This window comes from Guillardia theta, assembly GCF_000315625.1.
Source record: "Guillardia theta CCMP2712 unplaced genomic scaffold GUITHscaffold_53, whole genome shotgun sequence".
NCBI classification, from domain to species: domain Eukaryota; class Cryptophyceae; order Pyrenomonadales; family Geminigeraceae; genus Guillardia; species Guillardia theta.
Window position 1 is genome coordinate 274,530 of NW_005434621.1, and position 17,921 is coordinate 292,450.

At 53.6% G+C, this 17,921-nt stretch overlaps 2 protein-coding genes across 2 annotated transcripts; one reads left to right on the forward strand and one right to left on the reverse strand.

The window, feature by feature from the left end:
• Window positions 1–10,297: 10,297 nt before the first annotated feature.
• On the reverse strand, window positions 10,298–11,886 carry GUITHDRAFT_164154 (hypothetical protein; the record flags this gene model as incomplete). The annotated part of the gene is made up of 14 exons (XM_005829278.1): window positions 10,298–10,393; window positions 10,450–10,489; window positions 10,539–10,612; window positions 10,655–10,732; window positions 10,774–10,815; window positions 10,872–10,922; window positions 10,970–11,026; window positions 11,077–11,133; window positions 11,188–11,251; window positions 11,293–11,339; window positions 11,383–11,426; window positions 11,477–11,531; window positions 11,586–11,663; window positions 11,705–11,886. Coding segments are annotated over 14 exons (965 nt in total), but the record flags the coding sequence as incomplete, so codon positions are not given.
• An 883-nt stretch (window positions 11,887–12,769) lies between these two features.
• GUITHDRAFT_153595 (GrpE nucleotide exchange factor, chloroplastic) lies at window positions 12,770–15,516 on the forward strand (the record flags this gene model as incomplete). The annotated part of the gene is made up of 13 exons (XM_005829279.1): window positions 12,770–12,939; window positions 13,084–13,140; window positions 13,200–13,268; window positions 13,417–13,476; window positions 13,524–13,568; window positions 13,652–13,698; window positions 13,865–13,928; window positions 14,105–14,174; window positions 14,379–14,458; window positions 14,673–14,740; window positions 14,903–14,968; window positions 15,017–15,090; window positions 15,426–15,516. Coding segments are annotated over 13 exons (917 nt in total), but the record flags the coding sequence as incomplete, so codon positions are not given.
• Window positions 15,517–17,921: the final 2,405 nt, after the last annotated feature.

Genomic DNA, 17,921 nt, shown 5'->3' on the forward strand with positions numbered 1-17,921 from the left:
AGGTTTTCTTTCTGCACGTCCTTGTGGATGCTCGCGAGCAGAACTGGCTCAGCAAAGTTCTCGTACCTGGGCCTGACGACATACTCTGAACCCGATCGGGACGGGAGGCGTGTAGGGTTTGAGGGTTCGTACGCTTCATACCAGCCTGCCAGCACGTTGTCTTTCATCTCCCCCAGCTCCTTGTCCAGCTCGGCTGGCGGCTGCCACTTCTGCTTGCAGGACCTGGAGCTCCACCCCCAGCCATCGGGTGTCGGGCGGACATGCTGAGGGATGTTGGACTCACCGAGGAAGGTCTTGTTGCTCAAGATGAGGAAGCTCTCGTCCTGCTTCCCGACCTTGGTCTCTCCTTTGAGCTCGAGGACGAACACGACGTTGGCAGAGTCGTCGCGCTTCCGGAGAAAGGAGCTCATCACGCAGACGGCGTGCTTGTCTGAGAGCGGCAGGACCTGCTCCACGTCTGAAAGTTCAAAGTAATCCCCTAGAATCTCTGCGGTCAAGAATCCTGTCGTTGCGATCCTCGACTCTGTTGTCACCATGGCTTGCTGCCTGGTCTTGTTGACCAGGAGGAGGTACTGACCGATGTTAGCGAATGTCAAGTTCTCGCTCTCCTTCAACGAGCTCTTCAACCCTCCGGCACTTGTCTTGACCGCGCTGTTCTTGGAATAGTACGTCACCATGGGAGAAGAAGAGATTTCAGTCGGTTCCGAGGCCTCGACGAGCGAGATGGAGATGGTATGCTTGCCGATCTCGAGAGGGATCAGGGTGATCTCATACGTCCCATCCTTCTTGTCCTCGCAGGTGCTCACAACATCAGCAGAGGGTCCACTGATCGTCACCTTCCACGAGTCTCCGCCAGTTCGTCTCTTCTTCCCCTCCTCGTCACATGCCTGCACCACAATCTTGTTGGGCACTCCCACGTACCCGCCGTGCAGCCCTGGCCCGAAAGCAAAACATCTCCCAGCACAAGTGTTCTGCTCATGGCTGGACCGCACCAGCTCTCGATATTCCTGCAGACGGGCAGCGACTTCTTCCTTGTCCTCGCACCTTCCTTCCTCCCAGCACCGGCAGGCAGCCATGATTCCCAGCTCCTCCTCCAGCCCGAGCACGTTCTTGGCCTCGAAGCACGAACGAGCATTGGACAAGGCGCGGTGGAACAGCTGAGAGTCTCTTGCGCGTGCTAGAGCCAGAAGCTCTTCGCTCACGTTCCCGACCCAGTCCCACAAGTCCTGACACAGCTTGTCCAAGGCAACATGCTCCAATCTCCACCTATTTGCTGTCCTGAACGAGGTCAGAAGCTGTTGTACACCAGTCAGACGCGAGTCATCATAAAATAAGATTACCGAGGACTTGTGCATTTCTATCTCTCGCTCGATTGCTGTCAAGGAAAATTCTTTGTCGACATGTTTCTTATACTCTTCAAAGGCGTTGAGAGTCCTGATCCAACATTTCTCCATCATCTCCTCGCGCAAATCTGTCAGGAACTTGGTGTTGGAGAAAGTATCGATCAGTCTGCTCCTGTTGGAATCCGCAGAGCCAGAGCTCAACGTCTCGATGGTGGAGAAGAGTGTTAGCTGAACTTGTATGTCTTCTCGCTCCAGTTGGGCCAAGACGTCGTTCAACTGCAGAAGAGTATCACAAAGTTTGCTCATCAACCTGATAACCTTCAGTACCTCACAAAACTTGCGCCATACTCTGTCGTCAGACAGCGAAGAGACGTCGTCAGAGATGTTGACTAGAGCTTCATAACAATCAATCAGAGCTGAGAAGGTGACATCTTCCCTTGTCCACTTCATCGATCTTTCCTCCAAGACAGGCTGCTGAGGTTTGTACTTGTTGTGATATTCATCAAAGACTGCTGATCTAGTGATGAATTTGTCGCTGTCCTCCTCTAGCAAGGCCAGTCTCATTGGGTAGAGCACTTGGAGATGAAACATGATCTTGTAGTGCGACAGTGCTGACACGTTCGAACTCCCGCCATGCCATCTCCTCTCCTCGCTCAGAGAGGCTGCGATGCGCTTGTAGTACCTCTCAACGTCCTTGTGCTGGGCAAACTTGGACAGCAGGCTGATGTCGTACATGCTCGCATGGTCGAGGCTGATCAGACCGTTGAGGCAGAAGGAGCTCCTGAGCAGCGGGGCCAGGAGAGTCACAAGGGAGAGGAGGCGAGAGTGAGTGACTTGGAGCTCGAGCAAGGGAGGGAGCTCGAGCCGGGTCAGGTGAGTGAGCGAGTGAAGGCTGAGGGTTTGCCTGTTGCAAGTTAGTCAGGGCGAGTCAACAAGGAAGTGGGAGCTCACGGAGAGCATGCGACGAGGACGCGGAAGACAGCTGCTATCACGACAGGATGCGTCTCAACGGTATGAGCGAGCAAGGGGATCATGTGCTTGACCCACAGCCCCTGCAGCTTCCGGGTCGGCGGCATGTCTGAGATCTTCTTGCCGCATTGCAGGGACAGCAGCGCGTGCGCGAGGTAGAAGCGAAGGTGGGAGGGATTGCCTGCCTTCTCCATCTTGCAAGCCCACTCTTGTATCCCCTTCCTGTCCTCGCTCAAGTCCTCGGGCACGTGCAGGTCTATGAAAGCAGCGACTTCAGGGGCGGAGAGCGAGGGGACCGGGAAGACTTTGCTGGCTCCTTGAGGAGATTCAGGATCAGCTTCCTTCTCTCGGACACCCAAGAGGACGGTCAGCCTCGTCGGCAGCTGCTCCTGCTGGATCACTTGCTTGGCCTGGTTGACAACCTGGAAGAGTTTGACTCGAAACGAATCTCTCTCGACGTCTGCTACCACAGAAATGTTTGTTCCTCTCCTGAGAGCGCTGAGAATTGCTGCTAGAAGTTCAGATATGATCGTTGCTGAACAAAATGAGCTGGGCTGAGTCCGCAACGACTTCATCTCAAGTTGCAGCAGCATGAGATAGAACAGGAAAGAGTCCTCGTAGTCAAGCTGATGTACGTAAACAACAGACAAGTCTTGGCTCCGAAGCCCCTTGTCTGACATGAGATGATTGGCCAGGTGTGAGAGGATGGTAGTGATGCCGCAGCCTCGCATGCCTTTGATGACGATCAACGATTTCTCCTTACACTCCATAGAGTTGATGTACTTCAAGATGTCATGAACAACTTTGTATCTCGGCTGGTCCATCAGCTCTAGAGCCTTCCTTGAGGTCGACAGCATGTAACGATTCTCAACTTCCATCTCAGCAAGTGCACAATGCGGCACATAACACTTGCCCATGACAGGTTCGCACAACTCAACAAAATCCTTGAAGCGTTGAGCAAGCTCAGTCATGCTGTTCTCAATCTTCAGAGTGATCGGCTCTTGCTCCTCCTGCTGTTTTATTGCCATCTCCTGCTGCTGTAACTTCGCAGATTCCAACTTTTCGCTGATCATGTCACACAGCTCCTTGTAGTCTGGCTCGACCTGCAGCAGCAGCTGAAGGTCTTCGACGTTCCTTGACTCTTGTTCTATGAACTCGGAGAGGCTCTCGAGCAGCTGGGGGTTTTGCTGGGCTCTTCCAATGGTCCCTCGCTGGGAGCGTCTGTACAGCACGTGGCGAGCTCTAGAGCTCTCAGCTTGCGAGGGTTCCAAGTGAGAGGAGAAGATCTTCTCTTCATTGCCTTCAAGCGTCTCTTCGCTTCTCACTGCCAGCACATGACCTTCGAGTCCTCCCAGCATCATCGTCAGATCCTTGAAGCTCTCGCGCAACGTCGTTTCTTCACTTCCAATTTCAAAAGCGCACAAGTCTGCTTTAGACATGAAACAACACACCTGATCCAAGTCAGACAAACAACACCTCGACTCTGATCTTACCTTTTTTCTGCTCGACAACTCCTCGACACATCGACAAGATTCTTCTTGCATCACGTCTTGAGGAAGCGGCAGATGTTTTTGACTTGAAGCTGATCCTATCGAGTTGCAAAGATCGCGAGTGTCCATGTTGAAGGAAACGTTTCTCTGTGAGCAGACAACTTGCAGACACGGGTCGAGGTATCTCTCGTGAAAGATTCGCTCTTCTTGGAACTCCTCACCCATGAAAGAAACGGAGTAGGAGAAATGATTGGGATGGTTGATACAAACAGGTTGGGGCACGTGGGAGTGATGAGGCAGAGCAGTAACAGCATGTTTGAGCACTAGAGTGTTGAGCAATGAGACTGAGTTACCTCCTATCACTCGTCGAACGTGTTGTGCTCTCAGGAAGACTCGTCTTTGCTGCTTCTCCGGCAAGAACTCCAACAGGACGCGGTTCCAAGTGGAAGAGATCGATTGAATCACGAAATGACGTGGATGCAGGTTGAAGAGGCTGAAGAGGTCGAAGCACAGGCTTCTGCACAAGGACTCCTTCGATCCGAACTTCCGCTTGTCTCTATCACAGAGAGCAAAGTCCAGGTACAGGAACACACTCCTAGCTCTTGCCTGCACCTCGACTACTCTCAGGGGCTCTAGAGCTCGTTGAAATCTTCCTCCTCGCTCCTTCAACGCGTTCAGGGTCGCAGGCTGCAGGCTGCACATCGAGAGTCTCGTGTCGGAACAGCTGAACCAGAGGTAGACCCTGCCGTGGTGCTGCAGCCCTCGCAGCAGCTCCCAGCTGACCCCGTCGCAGCTCCTGTCAAGCGCCGCTCTCACCGTTGCGACCATGCCCTCCCCCAGCTGCTGACCCTCTTGCGCCTCGAGCATGAGGAGGAGACATGTCACAGTTTCCCTCTTGTCCTCTCCCAGGAAGTCTGCGGCAGCCACCAGATACTGATCCGCTCCCCCTCCCATCCGAACCTCCAGGGCTGCCAGGTGTGACCCTTCCCTGCTGGACCCTTGCTGGGGTGAGCTCAGCTGTTGCTGCAGCAGCGCCTCAAGTTCAGGGTCCATCTCGAGCAGAGGACGGAAGCCGAGCCTCGACAACCAGCGGAACCTAGCATGCATCCTCAGCGCCAGGAGCTGATGCGAGCCAGACGATCGCTGAACGTCTCGTCTCATCCTTGAGATCACGTTCTTGACATGTTCGACTCCTGCATTCTTGCTCTCTATGGCTAACCTGCAGAATGCTTCGAGGTCATCAGCGTCTCCTTCCAAGAAAGAGACAAGCAGAGCACAGGCTTGCGACAACTCAGATCGAAACTGAGCGCTCACTCCGTCATGAGCTTGAGCAGCAGCAAGGCAGGACTGCAGGAGGAGCAGAGCTCTGCTTGCCCCCACCTGCCTCATCAGCTGCGCGAGGAAGATGAGGTTGCAGGTGCACATCTGAAGCTCAGACCACAGCCGGCACTCTAGCAAGACGTCAACAACCTGCGAGATTCTCGTCCTGCTCAGATACTCGAAAGTCCCCAGGCCCTCGGGGTCGGAGTCAGCCAGCAGCCCTGTGATCATCTTGCTTCCCTCAAGCGTCCTCACGTGCTCCTGCAGGCTCGCCTGACCTTTCTTCAGCGCCAAGATGATCTGAATGGCGTCTAAGTTCCTCAGGTTCCACGCCAGCTGCAGGGCATCCCACCCGTGGAAGTCTTGGATCGCGTAGTCCAGGTCCGTCTCCTCCAGCAACTTGCGGATCACGGGGAAGTTTCGCTCCCCGATCGCGTAATGGAGGCTGGTCCATCGGAAGGAGGGGAAGCAGACAGTGAGGTTGACCTTGGAGCTCTTGATCAAGTAGTCGATGCTGTTTCTGTGCAGAATCGCCTCCGCCATGGCTGTCCGACCCTCTGCGTTCAGCAACTGAGGGGCGATGCTCGCGTGCGCTAGCAGCAGCTCCATGGCATGGTCATGTCCCCTCTTGGCCGCGAGATGCAGCGCCGTGTCAAGCGTGTCAGCCGTCTGTATGTTGGGGTTCAACTTCCAGTACTTGCTGAGAAGCAGCTCAAGGCTCTCGTGGTGCTTGCTCGATCTTTGAGACACGTGCGCATCGCCCTTGCCCTGCTCAAGGAGTATCGCCGTGTGCAGAGCTGTCAACCCGCGGTCATTGAGCTTGTTCGGATTCAACTTGGGTACAGTGCTGACGAATCTGAGGCTGCTGATGGCGGTAGATGACATCATATGATGCAAGATGGTGTTCTGATCTGAGTCTAGCATGTTCACATCAGCTTTTCTCTTGACCAGGTACTCGACGCCCTCCACGTTGTCTGACGCTGCTGCCACGAACAAGAACGGGATGTTCTCATCACTGACATCGTTCGGGCTCACATTCAGACTCTCAATAATCTCTTCCATGACCTGAAGATTTCCTACTCGCAGCGAAAGATCAAATTCCACGTTCCTCATCGCCAGGATTTTAATTTGGCCCGACTCATTTTGAGCCTCCGTGAGAAGTTTTCGAGCTCTTGTCAGATGTTCCTGCACATCTCGTGCGAGCTTGTAGCTCTCTTGTACTTGTACATCATCCCCTGTGAAGCAAGCCTGCCTCAAGTTCATCGCCTTCAGCTTGTCAACCGCGATACTCTGCTGGACTGTCCCGTCGAGCTCCTTGTGGAGGAACTCGATCTCGGACTTCAACTCTCTCGCGAGCCTCCTCTGCGCCTCCACCAGCTGCTCCTCCTCGTCGTCAGCATTGACAAGCCCATCAGCGATGGACGCGAATCGGAAGGCCTGCCAGAGCTGCTGGATCGTCGCGTAAGCATCCTTATAGGAGTTGTCGTCGATCAAGCTGCGAATCTGAGCCTCCAGGGCCTTGAGCATGCTGGTGAACTTCTCCATCAGTTTCTGCTTCAGACTCTCTGCTTTCAGCACGAGATCCTGTCCTGCCAGCCCGACCTTGGGCTTGAAGAGAAGAGCAGCCTGCGGCAGGAAGCGAGTCAGAGAGGGAGAAGGACAACATGTCAAAGGCCCTCACCGCGATCTCCTTGGCGCAATCGAAGAAGTTCTCCTCGTCGAGAGAGATCCTCGCTCTCGACACCACCTTGCTCATCGCGCACACGTCCTCCTCCAGCACCTTGATCCTCTTGTCCAGCTCCTCCAGTGCTGGAAGCATCCCTGGTTTATGCGCGGCAGCTCCACAGCTCTGGTACAGCTCGAGAGCGTTGTTCCAGAACCGCCTGAAGGTCGTCAGCGAGCCGTTCCTAGCAGCGTCTTCAGCTTGCTTGTGGCAAGAAACCGCCATCTCCAGCTGGTACACGTCTCTCTCCACCTTCTTGGCGAAACTCTCGAGGCTCACCCGGTCGTTCTGACCTGCGGCCCCGGCCTGCACAAACGCGTCTCGAGCCTTCGCCAAGAGGGTCTGCGCCTCTTTCAGCCTGCCCTCCCCCCTGTATCGCTGAGCCTCCTGCAGCGACTTGCGCCCGAACTCACAGCAGTACCGCTCGTCATGCTGGCTTCGGATCAGCAGCCCGCACAGCTCCGACAGCTCCTCGGCATTGAGATCGCCCGTCGCCGACATGCTGATCCGATCGTCTAGCTCATCCAGCACCTGATCCTCGAAGTTCTTGGCAGGCTCGGAAGTGACGTGGTAAGTTCCTTCGGATACGAACAGAGAGGGGGATGCTCCGAAGGCACCCAGAGGCTTTGAGATCATCCTGTGCTTCATCTTCTGGTACACCATGGAGAAGTTCATGGTCTTTTCGATCGAGAACTTCTCTTCCGCCTTTGCTGCTTCACTTCCGTTTGTCTCATTGAGCCGATGCTCATCTGAGATGTCCTCTACCACTGGCAGACGTTTGTTCTCCTTCAATTCTTTTAAGAATTCTGAGATGTTCCAGTCCATCTTCATGACTACAGCCATCAACTGACGGAAAGTTTGACCATAGATCACATGAGAGTTGCTGCTCTGAGCATTGAGAAACAAGGTGATGGCGTCTATGATAGCCTGGTTGTTAGTAAACTTCTGTTTGCAAGCAGAGATCTCATGTTCGATTTCTCGTTTCTTCTTCTCTATCGCAGGCTTCTGCTCCCCCGACACAATCCTTTCCGCTTCTACCGCCTCCTCAAGCTCCCGCGCTGCGTCCTCCTGCGCAACCTTGGCCTCTTTCAGTTTGCGGTTGGCACCGGGCCAGCCGTACTGTAGCGCGCTCTTGGCTTCAGCGACCTTCTTCTCTGCGATCAACTCTGCTTCATCTGCTTCTTGCCTCTCCTTCCTCGCCTTGTCGATCCTAGTCTGAAGCTGCTCTAGTTGGCTCACAGTCTTTGCAAGGGCTACTTCCTTCTCCTTCACATCCGCCTCGATCCTTGAGTTGGAATGCTTCAGCGTCTCCAGCTCTGTCGTCAGCCACAGGTGAGAACAAAACTCTCCGAAGGCTCCTTCAATATGGCTGCTCAACCCGTCGAACTCGTGTAGGAACAAGTAGATCTTTCCGATCTCCTTCGCTATCTCTGCAGCGAGCTGGTACTCAGTCAACCCACGAAGCGCGACTATCTCTGAGACCGATCGTGATATGACGATGCGTTGTCTCTCAGAGCTGGAAGGCAACGCGGACCTTGGAATACCTCTTTCGCTGTGATACTTCAAGCTATGTAGTTGTCTTGCCTGTAACTGAGGGAGCTTGAAGAAGTTTCTGACGTGTATGGCCTTGGTTGGTGTATCTAGTGAGTGAGCGTTGAGAGAGCTCTTCGTTCTCATCGCGATGTCCTCTAGCACATGAGCCGGCTCAAGTCGGATCGGAATGTCAAACCTGCAGACATCGATCTCAAACTTATACGCCAGCAACTTCTCGACTTTCAGTTTGATCTGAGACGCCTCCTCATCTAGTTTGATTCTTCGCTTCAACGGGCTCTGTTGATCGGATGATGAGATCTCTGCAAGGTTGTACATGTCCTTTCTTCTCTTCGAACCTGCTGCTCCATCCCCGCGCTGCGCGTTAGCGATTCTGATGACGGAGAAACTTCTTGCGCGTCTCTGAACGTCCATCAGGCTCCCTCGCTTCTTCCACCAGTCATCTTCAGCCTCCTCCTCTGCTGCTGCAGCACTTGTACGTCCGTCCTCCTCCTTCTCTCCCTCCTCTACCATCTCTGCCGGCAGAGGAACGGCTCCAGCACTGACGCTTCTCCGCTTCCCTCGCTTGACTGGCTTCAGCTTTTCCATGGCTGTCTGAGCTCGCAGGCTCTTGTGAGGATGGGCAGCAGGAAGGAAGACAGGAGTTCCCATCTTGTACTTGAGCCCTGCTCGCCGCAGCAGCAGCTGCGTGTACGAGGTAGCCTCCTCCTCCTCCGCCATGTTCAGCGCAACCCCGGGTTCGTCTTTCGGAACACCCACCCCAGTCAGTTAGTACGAAAACGGGAGAGGAGGGGGTGGTCAACGGACCTTCCAACGGCTGCCCTGGAGGCAAATCGGGGCGATAGGAGAGAATGAGGTGATCGTGACAAGATGAGATGTATGATCGTGACTAGATGAGATGTATGATCGTGACTAGATGAGATGTATGATCGTGACTAGATGAGATGTATGATCGTGACTAGATGAGATGTATGATCGTGACTAGATGAGATGTATGATCGTGACTAGATGAGATGTATGATCGTGACTAGATGAGATGTATGATCGTGACAAGATGAGATGTATGATCGTGACTAGATGAGATGTATGATCGTGACAAGATGAGATGTATGATCGTGACTAGATGAGATGTATGATCGTGACTAGATGAGATGTATGATCGTGACTAGATGAGATGTATGATCGTGACTAGATGAGATGTATGATCGTGACTAGATGAGATGTATGATCGTGACTAGATGAGATGTATGATCGTGACTAGATGAGATGTATGATCGTGACTAGATGAGATGTATGATCGTGACTAGATGAGATGTATGATCGTGACAAGATGAGATGTATGATCGTGACTAGATGAGATGTATGATCGTGACTAGATGAGATGTATGATCGTGACTAGATGAGATGTATGATCGTGACAAGATGAGATGTATGATCGTGACAAGATGAGATGTATGATCGTGACTAGATGAGATGTATGATCGTGACAAGATGAGATGTATGATCGTGACAAGATGAGATGTATGATCGTGACTAGATGAGATGTATGATCGTGACTAGATGAGATGTATGATCGTGACTAGATGAGATGCTTGGAGTTGCTGACCAGACTTCGTCGTGGTCAGAGTTAGGCTTATCAGTTCTGAGCTTACACAGCTCTATTTCTCGAACCTCATCATGTACAAGAGGAAAATCGAAGAGCTCGAGGAGGCAGATTGAATGATTAGCTGTTTGGTGTCTTTAGCAACACCATGACTTGTACAGTCAAGAAGAAAGATAGGTAGCGACATTCGTGCTATCTAGAAGAATCTCCGAAATTTCTTCACGGGTGGGTCTCCACATCAAGGTGCGCTGTTTGAAGGCGCTGGAGTATGATTCCTGCGATGGTTCTAAGGGAGCATCTAAGATGTGAGATAGATGTTGACCTCGTGGAAGCCAAGGTTGCGAAACAGATTGAGAGATGCTTCGTTGTCTTCATCAATCTTTGCTGCAAACTCCTGACAAGAATCGTATTCAGACATGCATCTCTTCAAACATACGATTTTCGTGTTACCTTCGCTCCTAATCTTCTGTATGCATAATGCATGAACAATCTGATTCACACTTGAGAGATCGAGCACAATACAACATCACTGGAGGAACCTGAGTGCTTCTTTTGCAAGTCCCTTGCGGCGATATTCCTTCTCCGCGATCATAACGTTGATTTCACCATGATACTGCATCATGTGTAAGCTCCAAGGAGAACCAAAACAAAAAACCTTCTCGTCTTCATAGAAGAACATGTTAATGTCTCCGATCATATGCTTAGACTCCTTATCTAGGATGATGAAGGTAGACTGGAGAAACATCAATCACCACCAACCATCGCTCTGTTCACCTTGTCGTACTCGTCCTCCCACTTCTTCTGCATCTCAATCTCCTGCAGAGCATCTGAACTCACTCCCACCTTCACCTCCCAGCATCCACAAGGACCACCTCATCCAGGCTCAACGGCTCGCTCCCCGTGAACTTGAGAATTTCCTCGTCCTGCAAGAAGCTGCTCGCTCACGCTCTCCTCCCGTCTACCTCCGCACCTTCATCCACTCATGGTATCTCGCCACATGCTCCGGTGAGTAGGGCACCAGGAGGATCTGATCAAGTCAAGACGTCAGCCACAACTCCCAGACTGGTCTTCTCCCACATTTTGGCCCACGATCATCAACTTCTTGTCTTGTATCAGAGCTTCCTCCCTCCAGCCCTTTGGAACATTTTCAGTTTCAAGTTGTTCAGATCTATGAGAGCCCGGTCTCACCTCGATGTCTTTGCTCAAGAACATGTGCAGGTCGTGTTCTTTGAGTACATCACAACTCAACGACCTGGGAGGGTTAGACGTCAAACATGACGATCATCCTTGTACCATCGCCCTTCTCTCAGGAGCTGAAGGCTGTTGTCGGCATCTGAGCTCTTTGCATGCACTCAGAGGACAAGGAGCAACCTTGAGGGTTACCTCGATCCCGTCCTCTCTCACCGCTCCCTCGACAAACCAGTCCTCTGCAAACCAGTGAGACGATATGACCTCATGAGCTTCCTCGGTGCCTCACCCAAGATGGATGGCAGCCAGTGTCGATAATGTAACGGCATGCTCTGATACGGCAGCTGATTCCTCTCGCATACAGGTCAAGACGGCGAGTGGACGTTGAGGGTTCTTACCAAGAAATTCTTGATCAGTGGTTGACTTGCGGCCTTGACGCCTTCAGAGGACATGTGGTTCCAGACGAACAGGTGAAGCTGATCAATGTCACTTGGATACAGCTGCGCATGGCTATTACCTGAGTTGCACATTCTCCTTTTGAAACCAACGTCACGACACCTCGCTTCTCTACCTCAGCCTCAGGTCGCTGGAAGTGTTCTTGGAACACCCGTCTTGCTGCGTCTTCTGCGTTTTCATTCATCCTCGGCTCTGCCTCAAACGCCTCCCATCGGTCTGCATTCTTGCTCGTACTTCGCATGAAGACGCCTCCGTCACCCATGACGACAGCGAGAGATCGATGGACACATCGCGAGATCCCCATGGCGAGACGAGCTGGAACGTGAGAGTATCCGATCCTCCTAAACTCATCTCCTCCTCCTCCTCCTCCTCCTCCTCCTCCTCCTCCTTCGGTTTCTTGCATTGTCGGCTCTTCGAAGTGATCTGTCATGACGGTGTAGCCACTCCGCCGATGCCGAGGGGGTAGAACTTCACGAGAAATCGTATGAACAAAACTAGATGTATGGCAGGAAGGAGTGTTCGCAGGGGCAGGAGACTGTGAGGGGCGGGAGGGATCTGCAGAAGAAGCAGCAGCTTGCAAGCTAGAGGAGCCAGTGATCAAGGCAGACGATCGCTCACTTGCCATGATGCACAACCCCACCATCGCTACCCACCGCCATGGCCTCATTCATTGATACCCTCATCCCCTCTTATCCCCTTTTACACCAGACCCACATCCCCCCTCATCGCCTGTAGGCTTCCAGACGTTCGGCCTCAAATGCGGCGGCCTCCATGCGCAGGGGGAGAGGGGAGGGGGGGGAGGAGGAGGAAGGGGGAGGAGGGATGAGAGGATGTGGAGAAAGAAGAGCTTAAGGAGCAGAACATAATGAGGAGGATGAGATAGACCGTGAGAGATGAAGAGCAGAGGCAAGAGGATGGTTGAGATGGGAATAGAATGAAATGGAACGGGGGCAATTGAAAGAGTGTTCCTTAGGTTCCCATAGGAACTGTGTGAGATGAGGTTGGGATTATGGATATGTAGAGCATGAAGATGGTAGAAACATTGGAGATTGAGACGAGGATCATTGTTATGTATGCTTTCTGAGTCACCTTTCTGAAGGATCCGCATACTGACCAGTTTGCGCGCAGATGCAAACGTTGCACAAGGCGCTCATCTTCGCGGCAGTGATCTTCCTCTGTGTTCCTGGAACAATCCATGGCTTCGGAATCAACATTGCGAGCATCCCCTCCTTGAGATCGTCTCCTGCATCCGTCAGCAAGAATCCGATCTTCGCCTCCTCCCCATTGACCCCCCAGGTACAGGTCGATATCGTCCCCTGGTCCCCTGGTCCGCTGTAATGATGATCTTGAACTTGGCCATGCTCCTTGTTCTGCATGCTCGTGTGCTCTACTCTTGCTGCGTGCTCATACCGTCATCCTCTGACGCTCTCTACCTCTCAGCGATTCCCGTCGCTGCTGCCCCTTCGCAACAGCAAGGACGAACAAGTGCCCGAGGCCGTGAGTCACTTGCTCTCTTCCCTCCCCGCCCTGATGCCTCCTTGACGCCTTCTTGCCAGTCGGAGGAGACTGAAGCCTCGGCCGAGTCCGTCGAGGCGTCTGAGGAGCAGCTCGATACCGACTCCAAGGTAGCAGAGCAAGGGAGGAGAGAAGGGCGGGAAGAAGTTGGGGGCGAAGAAACCTACAGGGAGGCAGGGAGGCAGGGAGGTTGCAAGGATGGAGATCTCAAAGTCAGGGGGTGCGGGAGGAGCTTCTGACGCGTTCTGCGACGTGCAGGAATTCTTGCAGAGGAAGGTGGAGATTCTTCAGAAGGAGCTTGACGAGACGAGCGCTAAGGTTGGTGGAGGGCCTTGTAAGGAAGGGATGTAATGGAAGCATGCTAGTTGCAAGATCTCGAGGCCGATGCCAAGTCCCTTGAGGATCTCAAGGTTGTTTCCTCTCCCTCCTCGTCCCTGACCCTCTCCTCCTCCCTTCCCTCCTGTCCTGTCGGTTCTCCGCTGACATGCCGCAGGCGCGAGGCATTTTGAAGCTTGCATCTGCTGTGGAGCTCAAGGAAACGTAAGCAGGGAGAGGATGGGGGAAGAGGAAGGAAGGAAGGAGGGAGGGAGCAAGGAGGGAGCAAGGAGGGAGGGAAGGGAGAAGGGGAAGGGAAGGTAGGTGTGGGGGTAGGGGGGAAGGGGGAATGGCGAAGGTGGAACCCTTGGCGGAGTTGACGACATTGCAGGTACATCCGTCTGGCTGCCGACTTTGAGAACTACAGGAAGCGCACGGCATCGGATCTTGTCAGGGTGAGGAGGAGGAGCAGGAAGGAGGAGGAGGAAGGAGGAGGAACAGGTTGTTGTTGTTGGCAAGTTATGGTGGTGGAGGTAGTGGAAGGGGAAGAGGAGGAGGGTTCAGACAGGTAGACCAGGCAGAAAAGGAGGATATAGAATGGGAGTTACGCAGAGCATGAAAGTTTGAGCAGGCTAATGACATGGCGACCGTCAACGTTGTCAAGGAGCTGTTGGTAGTCCTGGACACCTTCGAGCGAGCAGGTCGACATCAATAGCTCCTCCCCCTCCCCATGCTGTCATCCCCGCCCTCCCTCTGCTATCATCCTCCCCCTCCCTCTGCTATCATCTCCAGCGCAACTGTTCCTTCCCAACCTCTCGATCCTCTGTTCACTCCTCTCTCCTTCCCTCTTCTCTTCTTTCATCGTCCTCCCTCCACTCCTCCTCGTTTTGATTGTTGGCATGCAGGAAGTGCTATCAAGTGCGAGACGGACAGGGAGCAAAGCATCAACAACAGCTACCAGGCAGTGAACAAGGAGCTCTTGAAGGTTGGGGAGGAGGAGGAGGAGGAGAGGAGGAGGAAGGGGGGGAGGGGGGGGGGGAAGAACAAGAGAAGCTATTATTGCGAAGGAGACATGAAGAGGATGAGTAACAGGAGGCAAGAGGCAAAGGGAAGAGGGAAGAGCAGGCGGAGGAGAGGAGGGAGGAGGAGAGGAGTGCTGAGGGAGGAGGGAGGAGTGTTTTGCTCATTCTTTCGTGCAGGTCTTGAACAAGCTGAACGTGGAGGCGATTGAGCCCCTCGGACAAGAGTTTGACCCCAACATGCACAAGTACATGGACCTTCCTCACTTCTCCTCCTCTCTCCACTTCTACCTCCTCCTTCCTCCTTGCTCGTCCTCTTCGTCCTTCTCATCCTCCTTGGTCTCTTACACTTCTTGCCTTACCTCCTCTATGATCTGCTCTCCTCCTTGTTCTTGACTCTCAGCTTTCAGCGCCATCCAGCAGCTCGAGTCGAAGGAGTACAAGGAGAATGTCGTCTGCCAGGCTCTGCAGAGAGGGTGAGAAAGGAGGAGGGAGAGCTCGTGAGCAGCTGACCTCTTCGTCAGGTACAAGATCGGCGATCGTGTTGTTCGTCCTGCCCTGGTTGTCGTCTCGTCCGGACCAGGACCCGAGGAATCTGGTGCTTTTTCATCCTCGCTCCTTGCTTTTCGCTCCTCCCTGCCTCCCTCCTCTTTCTCCATTTCCCTCCCAATTCCCTCCTCCCTCGCTCTTCCTCCCTCCGCCTTCTTTCCTTCTTTCTTCCTCGTCCTCTGCCTCCTCCTCCCTTCTCCCTTCTCGTTTTCTCTTTCACGCTGCTGTCGGCTCCCTCCCTGCATATTCTTCCATCCTCTTGCTAATTTCTCTTCTTTGCTTCATCCTCGTCTTCTGCCTTCTCCACCCATTGCTTTCTCTCTCGCTGCTCCACTGCCTTCATCCCTGTGTCGCTCCTTCTCTGCTCATCCTGTTCTGCTGCAGGAGAGGAGACATCAGCCCCGTCGGAGCAGTCAGAAAGCTCGGCCTAGATAACTTGCTGGGTCCGAGGTGATAGTAAAGCACACAACCAACTAATCCTGGAAGTTGAGGAGGAGGAGGGAGGTGTATGAGGGAGGAGATGAAGAAGGAGGAGGCGGAGGAGGGGGAGGGTGGAAGGAATCTGGTAGTTGCGTGGTAAGAGGAAGAGGAAATGGAGAGAATAGGAGAGAAAAAGGCAAGGAGGGAGGGGAGGAAGGCAGCGGAGGAGGTCACAGAGGGGGGGGAAGGAGAAGAGATTCTTGTAGGCGACAAGTTTGAGATTTAATTTCCTTTCATAGTGACTCACTTCCATGAACACTGCTCGTTTCCATTCGGCCCCTCCTCCTCCTCCTCCTCCTCCTCCTGCCCTGCCTGTGTCTCTTTTCTCTCCTTCTCTCCCCTTTCCCCATGGCTCTTTCACTGTCTCGCTGTCATTCGATAGCTACATCCAGCTGCTGCTGCTGCTGCTGCTGCTGCTGCTGCTTCTGCTGCTGCTGCTTCTTCTCCTCCACCACCTGCTAGTGTGCGGGCGAGTACAACCCCAGCTGTGAGGCCACGTAGGATGACGAGGGAAGATAGTCCAGCTGCCTGCTGCCGTAATTCTGACCAGCTGCGGCAATCTCAGCTAAAGTCACTTGAGGAGGAGGAGGAGGAGGAGGAGGAGGAGGAGGAGGAGGATGAAAGAGATGATGTGAAGACACGTGGGGGCATCGAGTGCGTAGAAGGAGCAGGGGAGGAGGAAGCTACAGACCGGAAAGCGTGGAGAAACGAGAGAACGGTAGGAGTGTCGACGTTGTGTTGAAGGTGGCGAGCTTGTCCTCCTGGTCGAGGCTCTGGCTGTCCACATAGCGGACCTTCTTGCTGGATGTGGAGGAGGCGGCGGAGGAAGGAGGGCGGGGAAAAGGGGAAGGTATGTAGTACCTGGAGGGGGGGAGTTAGTGAAGGTGAGGGAGAGGAGGGAAACGAAGGAACGAAGGGGATGGAAAGAAGGGAGGAGGGACAGGAAGAGGAGCAGACAAGAAAGCAGCCAAGGGAGGAGGGACAGGAAGAGGAGCAGACAAGAAAGCAGCCAAGGGAGGAGGGACAGGAAGAGGAGAGAAGAGAAGCGGAGGTGTGGGGAGGTTATGGGATGAGATGGGAGGAGGGGAGAGGAGGAGTTGTTCACCTCAAAAATAGGATAGGAAGTAGGCAGACAAACCCTGCTCCTATGATGGGCAAACCAACTTCCGGGCGATAGCTGAGGAGAGAGTGAGAGAGAGGAGACAGTCAGTGAGATAGGAGGAAGGAGGGCAGATCAAAGGGAGGTAGATGAAGAAGGGCATGGAGAGGGATGAAGAAGAGGTAGAGGAGAGAGGAGGCGACTGAAGGTGGAGGAGGGAGGCGGAAGAGGAAGTGGGGAGGGGACGGAGGGCGGATGTAAGGAGGGAGGGAGGGAGGGAGGGAGGGAGGGTGGGAGGGAGGGAGGAACATCAAAACATTACGAGGTAATGACGGCTCCTCCAACGACCCCCCAGAGGAAGAGGCCGACGAGGAAGAAAGCAGCGTAGATGGAAGAGCAGAAGAATTCGCGAAGAAGCATATCTGAAGCCCACGGTAAGCACTTGACTCTCCTCCTCCTCCTCCTCCTCCTCCTCCTCCTCCTCCTCCTCCTCTTTTTTAACTTCTCTGCCTCTCCCCACTTGACCCTCCTCTTCCATTCCTTCTCCACTTCTTTTCAGCATCCTCTCACATTCCCCTTGCTCTCATCGCCTCCTCCTCCTCCTCTCCATCTCCTCCCCGTTTCTCCCTCCCTCCCTCCCTCGTCACCTCGGTAAAGAATCAGCGGGGCTGTTCCAACGCCGAGCTGAGAAACTCATCAGCAGCTGAGGGCTAGCTGGAGAAAGACGTCACCCCCGCTATGACGATGGAGAAGGCGCGGACGGGACCGACGACGGTCTGATCAGCTCGGCTGTTTGACTGAAAGGAGACAAGTCATGATGTGCAGAGAAGGGGAGGGGAAGAGAGGAGAGATGAGGAGAGGAGAGGAGAGGGGAAGAGAGGAGAGATGAGGAGAGGAGAGGAGAGGAGAGGAGAGGAGAGGAGAGGAGAGGAGAGGAGAGGAGAGGAGAGGGGAAGAGAGTGGGGAGAAGTGAGGTAAGGTGATAAAGAGAAGAGGAAAGAAACGGAAACGGAGGGGAGAGGAAGGGAAAGAGAGGAAGAGGACGGGGAAAGAGGGGGCACCGATGCCATGCTTGTCGCGTTCACAGCTCCGGCGACTGCGTTGTAAAATTGTATGTTGAGATAATTGCTTTTCTGCTCATTGCATTCAATACAGGTGAAAACAAGGGGAGAGGGGAGAGAGAGGAATTTAGAGAAGAGACTGCAGAGGAGAGAGAGAGGAGAGGGAGAGGAGTGGAGCGATGAAGAGGAAGGAAAGAAGATCTTGAAATCGCAGCTCACCCATACTGAGAATGTAGATCC